Source organism: Mastomys coucha, unplaced genomic scaffold, assembly GCF_008632895.1.
Source record: "Mastomys coucha isolate ucsf_1 unplaced genomic scaffold, UCSF_Mcou_1 pScaffold23, whole genome shotgun sequence".
Classification (NCBI taxonomy): Eukaryota; Metazoa; Chordata; class Mammalia; order Rodentia; family Muridae; genus Mastomys; species Mastomys coucha.
In genome coordinates, this window is record NW_022196906.1 from 15,163,933 (window position 1) to 15,172,843 (window position 8,911).

The 8,911-nt window shown below is 56.1% G+C and overlaps 1 protein-coding gene across 2 annotated transcripts; it reads left to right on the top strand.

Annotated features, from left to right (window-relative positions):
- Positions 1 to 1,016: 1,016 nt before the first annotated feature.
- Positions 1,017 to 7,781, top strand: Icam5 (intercellular adhesion molecule 5). Of its 2 annotated transcripts, XM_031345441.1 has the most exons (11): positions 1,017 to 1,184; positions 2,051 to 2,320; positions 2,463 to 2,783; positions 3,278 to 3,565; positions 3,776 to 4,030; positions 4,127 to 4,375; positions 4,940 to 5,182; positions 5,263 to 5,541; positions 5,632 to 5,871; positions 6,343 to 6,606; positions 7,384 to 7,781. In XM_031345441.1, exons 1-11 carry the CDS (start codon positions 1,103 to 1,105, stop codon positions 7,644 to 7,646), a joined length of 2,754 nt encoding a protein of 917 aa, XP_031201301.1. In that variant the 5' UTR covers positions 1,017 to 1,102; the 3' UTR covers positions 7,647 to 7,781. The 2 variants fall into 2 exon arrangements, with proteins under 2 accessions (XP_031201301.1, XP_031201302.1); XM_031345442.1 differs by lacking the exon at positions 3,776 to 4,030 and having other exon boundaries at positions 1,051 to 1,184.
- The last annotated feature ends 1,130 nt before the right edge of the window (positions 7,782 to 8,911 follow it).

The window sequence follows — 8,911 nt, forward strand, 5'->3', positions numbered from 1 at the left end:
CGGGGCCTTCTCCAAGTAGTAGAGGAGGCAGATACCCAGATAGGAAATCTAGCATAGCAACAAGTTAGAGATGATTGCTCAGGCCACGTGAGCTGTCACGGACTTGCATCCTGGTATCGTGTTTGTTGTCTCCGAGTCAGGTATGGATGTGAGAAGGGGGTGTCAAAGCTTGAGGTCAGATGCGAGATCAAAACTGTCCCCAGGAGATCTTTTGGTCCAGCTTGGACTGCAGAATCTCGCAATGGTTACCCAGCAGAGGCGGCGGCGCTCGGGGCGAGGAGCGCGCAGAAGCTATGCTGAGAGAATAGACACACAACAGCGTTGTAGACACATTCCCGCTGCACTCTGGGTAAATAAAGATCGGATGCCGGAGTCGACTCTAATTTAGATGCCTGCGAACGCTGCGCACACGCACACGTGTCTGAGTCTCGCTAGCACTTGATCCCCCCCTCTTCCTTCGCCGCGTGCGCGGAGGAGGTCTTAGGGGCGTGGCTCTCATACTCAGCCTGCTGGAGGTCAAAGCAAAACACCAGTTAAGGAAGGCATCCTCCCATTCTCAGAACTACCTTTCCTGCATACTACGACTCCCCAAGCCAATACAAGCAACCCCTCCATCCATCCTTGCTCCAAGGGGGGAAGGTGGGAGGGACCGAGGATGGGCGTGGCTTGGAGACCCAGAGCTTTATCTCAGACTCTATACCTAGGGTGGTGGGTGTTTGGGCAGGGCCTCTCAGCATCCCTCCCCTCCTTCGTTAGGGATGATGCGGGAGAGCGTGGTCGCCCCCAGAAGGCTTAGACCATTAGGCCGACCTCCACGTAGACCCCTCCCCCACGGGGGACCGCTCTTGCCTGGCTAGCTCGCCTGCACTAAGGCCCGGAGAAGCCCAGTGCGCGCTTGCCTCCTGTCAGCTCGCCCCCCAGTACCGCCTCTGTCACCGCCCCCTCCTTGGAAACCAAGTTACCAACGTTTAAACCAATCCCTGAGCGCAATTCTGCCACCCCCACACTCCACCCGCTGCGCTGCGCGGTCCTCCCAGCCCCGCTCTCCATCACTCGCGCTCCCCTCGCCTTCTGCGCTCTCCCCTACCCGGCAGCGGCGGCAATGCCGGGGCCTTCGCCAGGGCTGCGCCGAGCGCTCCTCGGCCTCTGGGCTGGCCTGGGCCTGGGGATCCTAGGCATCTCAGGTAAGAAGAGCCCTCCCGCGGAGCCAGGTGGATAAGGCGGGGGCGGAATTGAAGGACCAGAGAGGTCGGCCCGGGTGTCCCCTCCAGGCTCCGCCCTCTTCTAGCTTCCCACGCTTCTGCCACCACCTGAAGCTCGGGGCTTCTCCCCGTCCTTCCTCCACCCCAACACACCTCGATCTTTCAGATCTGAACCCGGCACCTTTTTTGGATTCGGGGTTTTGCACCCAACCTGGCTCAGGAGACATTGTGGCTCTCCTGTTCTCTCCTGCTCTGTCGTGCTCAGACTGTCGTGAGGATCTTATTTAAGATCCTCAAAGACCCCATCTCCTCAACTGTCATAACTCAGAGGCTCTATTACCCCTCCACCTGGAACCCTGACAACCAGCTTTTAGGGCTTTCCCCGCGATTCCTTCCCGGAATCCAGCCTTGTGGCTTTCTGTCCAAGTTACTCAAGTTTGGGGACAATCTCCTTTAAGCCTTTGACTCAGTCTCATTTCTACTTTGCTTTCGCCCCCAGCCTCGGTGTCTCTCCCCCATTTCCTGACGACCTGTCAGGGTCTTAAGACTGACTTGGTTCCCCATCCCCCCTCCAATCTGGAGTCTCCTCCTCCTCATTGTTGACGTGTGCATCTGAGACCCCATCCCTGCGCCGAGCTTCCCCATCTCTGCCGTAGACAGCAAGGCTTCCAGAGACGCCCCTCTAAGAGTGTGTCAGTCCCGAATCTTGAGTGGGATGCGGGACTCCCGTGCTATTTCTTGGCGGTGGTCTCTCCTCGTCCTTCCAGACACCCCTGGTTTGGGATATGGGGGCCCGCTAAGATTTCAGAGATGGGCCCCCTAGGCTGAGCCCGCGTTTTCCCGGGCAGCAGTCGCGCTAGAACCTTTCTGGGCGGACCTTCAGCCCCGCGTGGCGCTCGTGGAGCGCGGGGGCTCGCTGTGGCTCAACTGCAGCACTAACTGTCCGCGGCCGGAGCGCGGTGGCCTGGAGACCTCACTACGCCGAAACGGGACCCAGAGGGGTCTGCGCTGGCTGGCTCGGCAGCTGGTGGACATCCGAGAGCCTGAGACCCAGCCGGTCTGCTTCTTCCGCTGTGCGCGCCGCACACTCCAAGCGCGTGGGCTCATCCGAACTTTCCGTGAGTCGGGGGGGGGTGGGCACGCCCCTTGGGTCTCTAGACCTCCTCCTAAAGCTCCGCCCACCGGTCCTCTGATCCTCCTTCCTAGGCTAGTGCTGAAAGCACTACAGCTCGCTAGAGTCGAGGTTTTGGTCCCTTGCAGAGCGACCGGATCGGGTAGAGCTGGCGCAGCTCCCTCCTTGGCAGCCCGTGGGCGAGAACTTCACCTTGAGCTGCAGGGTCCCGGGAGCAGGACCCCGAGCGAGCCTCACATTGACCCTGCTGCGGAGCGGCCAGGAACTGATTCGCCGCAGTTTCGTAGGCGAGCCACCCCGAGCTCGGGGTGCGATGCTCACCGCTACAGTCCTGGCGCGCAGGGAGGACCACAGGGTCAATTTCTCATGCCTCGCCGAGCTTGACCTGCGGCCACAGGGCTTGGGACTGTTTGCAAATAGCTCGGCCCCTCGACAGCTCCGCACTTTTGGTGAGTATGGACCCTAACTGACAAGTTTTAAGAAGTTTAGGGCAGCCAGGCGTGGTGGTCGGTGTAGGCCCTAAGTCTCAACCCAAGCAGAACTAAGGAGGATCTCTTGTGAATTTAAAGTCCAGCCTGGTCTACATAGTTGAATCCCCGAAGGCTTAGCAGCTTCAACACAAGTACTAGCTTAAGTGCTTTCTTCTGTGGGTTTTTTTTTCTTTATGCATTTATTTATTGAGAGAAAAAGAGAGTGTGTACATGCGTTTATGCACTTGCCACGGTGCATGTGTGGAAATTTAAGGATAAGTAGTTTAGTTCTCTCCTTCCATCACGTAGGTCCATCAAGTCGTCAGGCTTAGCGACAAGCGCCTATACTTGTGGTGCCATCTCGCCTGCCTTTCTGTATTTTTAGGATGAAACCAAACAATGCCATGCAAATTGGTTGGTCAACACTGAATGCTTAATTCATAAACTCAAACTCTGTTCTTTGTCTGCCCCAGCCATGCCTCCGCTTTCCCCAAGCCTTATTGCTCCCCGAGTCTTAGAAGTGGGCTCAGAAAGGCCGGTGACTTGCACGATGGATGGACTGTTTCCTGCCCCAGAAGCTGGGGTCTACCTCTCTCTGGGAGATCAGAGGCTTTATCCTAATGTGACTCTCGATGGGGACAGCCTTGTTGCCACTGCCACAGCTACAGCAAGCGCAGAACAGGAAGGCACCAAACAGCTGATGTGCGTTGTGACCCTCGGAGGCGAAAGCAGGGAGATCCTGGAAAATCTGACAGTCTACAGTAAGAGGAATCCAGGAGGGCTTTCAATGGCTGGGGCTGGGGCCAGAGTCTCACAGAAGCGGAGTCTATAAAGTGGGCGGGACGTCTACACCAGAACTAGCAGGGCCTGAGAGTTCCAGGACAGGTGCAGATAGAAGCTGGAAATGAATAAATAGATGGGGTTGAGTTACCTGAGTGGGGAGTGAACCCCACCCAACTCTCCGCCCCCAGGCTTCCCGGCTCCTCTTCTGACTTTGAGTGAGCCAGAAGCCCCCGAGGGAAAGATGGTGACCATAAGCTGCTGGGCAGGGGCTCAAGCCCTTGTCACCTTGGAGGGAATTCCAGCTGCCGTCCCGGGGCAGCCCGCTGAGCTCCAATTAAATGTTACAAAGAATGACGACAAGCGGGGCTTCTTCTGCGAAGCTGCCCTCAATGTGAACGAGGAAACTCTAAGAAAGAACCAGAGCTCTGAGCTTCGTGTCCTGTGTGAGTGGATGTTCACCCTATCTCTGTGACCTCCAAGGACCCTATTACTGGCTCCATCTTTAACCTTATCATATCTCCTCTGCCTTATGCCCGCAGATGCACCTTGGCTGGATGACTTGGATTGTCCCAGGAGCTGGACATGGCCAGAGGGTCCAGAGCAGACCCTCCACTGTGAGGCCCGTGGAAACCCTGAGCCTTCGGTGCACTGTGCAAGGCCTGACGGTGGGGCAGTGCTAGCGCTGGGCCTGTTGGGTCCAGTGACCCGTGCCCTCGCAGGCACTTACAGATGCACAGCAGTCAATGGGCAAGGCCAGGCGGTCAAGGACGTGACCCTGACGGTGGAATGTGAGTGTGGGGGGGAAGTGTGCGTGCTCATCTCTTTTGGTTCACACAGTTAGGGAGACTGGCCTGCCTATAAGGAAAGGAGAGAAGGCTGGGTTCAGCAGGGATTGGGAAAACACTGAAGGGAAGAGTGATGGGTCAGTCGTGGTGACTGGACACAGTTTGGCAAAAACAGGCGGCCAGGAGAGCATACCTGGGAGTGCTTTGTGGGAATCAGTCAGCAGCATCCTCAGGAAAGAGGCGAGGTCACCTGAAGTTGTCTCCAGAACCCATGCGTAGGTGGGAGGAGAGAACGCCCACCTTTTCATGCCTTCCGACACACACACATCACAGAGTAAATAAATAAATAAGATGGTTTACACCGGAGTGAGAAGCTGTCTCCAGGAGGCATAGAACAATGGTAATGCATGCCTTTAATCCCAGCACTTGGTAGGCAAAGGCAGGCGTATCTCTGTGAGTTTGAGGCCAGCCTGGTTTACAGAACAAGTTCCAGGTCAGCCTGGTCTACATAGGGAAATCTTGTCTCAAAATAAACATACAAAAAAACAAAACCAAAATCCATTCCAGATGCCCCAGCACTGGACAGTATAGGCTGCCCAGAACATATTACTTGGCTGGAGGGAACAGAGGCATCGCTTAGCTGTGTGGCACACGGGGTCCCACCACCTAGCGTGAGTTGTGTGCGCTCTGGAAAGGAAGAAGTGATGGAAGGGCTGCTGCATGTGGCCCGGGAGCACGCTGGCACTTACCGATGCGAAGCCATCAACGCCAGAGGATCAGCGGCCAAAAATGTGGCTGTCACGGTGGAATGTGAGTAGGGGTGACTACGGAGAAGTCCGCACCTGCGTCCTCTGTCCTCTGTGTGAACTCTTTATTTCCCTGCTTCCTAGATGGTCCCAGTTTTGAGGAGTTGGGCTGCCCCAGCAACTGGACGTGGGTAGAGGGATCTGGAAAGCTGTTTTCCTGTGAAGTTGATGGGAAGCCAGAACCACGTGTGGAGTGCGTAGGCTCCGAGGGTGCAAGCGAAGGGATAGTGTTGCCCCTGGTGTCTTCAAACTCTGATCCTAGAAACTCTATGACCCCTGGTAACCTGTCACCGGGCATTTACCTCTGCAACGCCACCAACCGGCACGGCTCCACGGTCAAAACAGTCGTCGTGAGCGCGGAGTGTGAGCAGGGGCCCAGGTGGGCGGAAGGTACCGGGTGTCCCAGGATCCTTGCCTTCCCTGACGTCCCTCCTTATGGTGGCTGATCTGCAGCGCCGCCACAGATGGATGAGTCCAGTTGCCCGAGTCACCAAACCTGGCTGGAAGGAGCTGAGGCTACCGCGCTGGCCTGCAGTGCCAGGGGCCGCCCCTCTCCACGGGTGCGTTGCTCCAGGGAGGGCGCCGCCAGGCTGGAGAGGCTACAGGTGTCCCGAGAGGATGCGGGGACCTACCGCTGTGTGGCCACCAACGCGCATGGCACGGATTCACGGACGGTCACTGTGGGTGTGGAATGTGAGTGAGGACAACGCTGAATGAAGACGGCTCAGACCGCTAGAAAAGTGCCTTGAGGGCTGGGATGTAGTCCAGTGGGTAGAATGCTCAATTAGCACCCACAAAGCTGTATATTCTATTACCAATATTCTTTGATTTTAATACTTGGGAGGTAGAGACAGGTAGATCTCTCTTCCAGGATAGCCTGCTCTCTGTCCAGGACAGCTTGGTCTACAAAGGGGCTACAGGCCCCCCAAGATTACTTAGGCCCCCTCTGGCTCTCCGTCTCTCTGCTCCACCCCAGCCACTGGGAGATGTCTCTGAATCCCACTCCACCCCTCGTGAGAAAAAAGCACTTTTGTTTCTGTAACGGATGGGTGGTGTCTTGGGAGGCAGCAGTTTTGCCCGCCCATCCCAAGAGGGGTGGTCTCAGGCCTCCTAAGGTGTTTGATTAACACCCAGTGCTAAGCAGCAGTCTTCATCTCCCTGCAGACCGGCCGGTGGTGGCTGAGCTGGCAGCCTCACCCCCAAGCGTGCGGCCAGGCGGTAACTTCACTCTGACATGCCGTGCGGAGGCCTGGCCGCCAGCCCAGATCAGCTGGCGCGCGCCCCCGGGGGCTCTCAACCTCGGCCTCTCCAGCAACAACAGCACGCTGAGCGTGGCGGGCGCCATGGGCAGCCATGGCGGCGAGTATGAGTGTGCAGCGACTAATGCGCATGGGCGCCACGCACGGCGCATCACGGTGCGCGTGGCCGGTGAGTGGCGGGTTCCTGGGGTAGAGGTGGGGCAAGGGACATGCACCAAGGAGTGACTAGGCCTTGAGGTGACTGACCCCCACCCTCCCTCTCTGTATGCAAGACCAAAGGGGCCAATTGTAGAGGCCAAGAGCGCCTGATGGGTGGTGTTGTTTGGGACAGATTAGGGTAAGGAAGTGGAAGCTTCGAGAATGAGCAGAAGCCATGGCAAGCAATGCTGCTCACCTTTTGTTCCAGCATCTGGGAGGTGGAGGTAGTTGATCCTGAATTTAAGGTCATCCTCAGCTATACAGGGAGTACAAGGCCTGTTTCAAACACAAAAGGCAGAAAGGACCTCTTAGGACAGACTGTGTGTGAGTGTGTGTGTGTGTGTGTGTAGAGTGTGTGTAGAGTGGGTGCTAGGAGTTAAGAAACACTCGATCCAGTTCACTCTTCACCATGTTACTGTGGGGAACTGGGGCCAGAGATATTGATGGTGGCCCCAGTTCATGACTGTTCTGGGGCTAGGATCTGTCAAAGCTAGAGGGAGGCTGAGCTGGTCCCTCCGAGCTGTCTCCTTAGGAAGATGGGAGGAACTGGGTCATTAGAGGGTATGAGGGGGGCCGTCAAAGGCTTAAAATCGCATTCCTAAGAGGGGTGCATATTGGTATTTTGAAGTTCCCCTGAGGAGGGAGAGGTCTTTCTTGGGCCTCTTCCTTTGGGCTGCAATGACAGGTGCATGGGGGGCTGAAGGGAGACAGGAGGCTTGCCCAAGCTGTCGAGGGTCTGCGCCCACAGGTCCATGGCTGTGGGTCGCTGTGGGCGGTGCGGCAGGGGGCGCGGCGCTGCTGGCCGCAGGGGCCGGCCTGGCCTTCTACGTGCAATCCACCGCTTGCAAGAAGGGCGAGTACAACGTCCAGGAGGCTGAGAGCTCAGGCGAGGCGGTGTGTCTCAATGGCGCGGGCGGGACTCCGGGTGCAGAAGGCGGAGCAGAGACCCCAGGCACTGCCGAGTCACCTGCAGATGGCGAGGTTTTCGCCATCCAGCTGACATCTTCCTGAGCCTGTACCCAGCTCCCACAGGGGCCTCGCAAGCACAGAGGTGGACGTATGTATTGTTCGCTCTCTATTTATTCAACTCCAGGGGCATCGCCCCCATTTTCTACCCATTCCCTTCAATAAAGTTTTTATAAAGGAGTCTAGGTCTCTCTCTATAATGTGCAGTAATGGGGATTGAATCCCAATCTCAAGGTATATATATGCGTGCGTGCGTGCGTGCATTCGTGCGTGCGTGTGTGTGTGTGTGTGTGTGTGTGTGTGTGTGTGTGTGTTTGGTTTCCTCCTGGAGATTTATACATAGCTCTACAGCAGATGTGCCGAGAGCAAGGTCATCATTGTCAGTGGAATAAAAATGCCTGCATGCATTCCTTCCTTTCTTTTTTTTTAAAGACAGGGTCTCCGTGTAGCTTGGAGGCAGAGGCAGGCAGATCTCTGAGTTCGAGGCCAGCCTAGAATACGGTGTGAGCTTCAGGACAGCCAGGACTACACAGAGAAACCATGTCTTGAAAAAACATGTTCTTCATTCAAAACACTTCTGTTCTTCTATTTCCCATGTTTCCAGTTTGCTCCAAGCCATCCGTGTGCCATGAGACTTGGTGCTGGAGTGTGACCTCTTGGTGCTATCCAGCTTCCTGAAATCAGAGGACACTGGCAGGGCAGAGGCTAGGTTCTTTCCCTTTCTGTCATAGTTAGGGTTTTACTGCTGTGAACAGACACCATGACCAGGGCAACTCTTTTTTTTTTTTTTTTCCTAGACAGGGTTTCTCTGTGTGGCCCTGGCTGTCCTGGAACTCACTGTGTAGTCCAGGCTGGCCTCGAACTCAGAAATCTGCCTGCCTCTGCCTTCCAAGTGCTGGGATTAAAGGCATGTGTTAACACTGCCTGGCTCCAAGGCAACTCTTAAAAGGACAATTCAGAGGTTCAGTCCATTATCATCAAGGCAGGAGCATGGCAGCATCCAGGCAGGCATGGTGCAGGCAGAGCTGAGAGTTCTACATCTTCATCCAAAGGCAGACAGAACACTGGCTTCCAGGCAGCTAGGATGAGGATCTTAAAGGCCATGCCCACAGTGATACACCTACTCCAACAAGGTCACACCTCCTAATTGTGCCACTCTGTGGGCCAAGCATACTCAAACCACCACACCTCCCTCCTGCTTATCTCTTCTGCCCAGTGGCTGCCCTCTGCTCTCAGTCCTCCAAGGTGGGAATAAAGGTGGTTATCCCAGGCCTGATTCTAGACAGAGCAAGGTTCCTTAGCCAGCATGA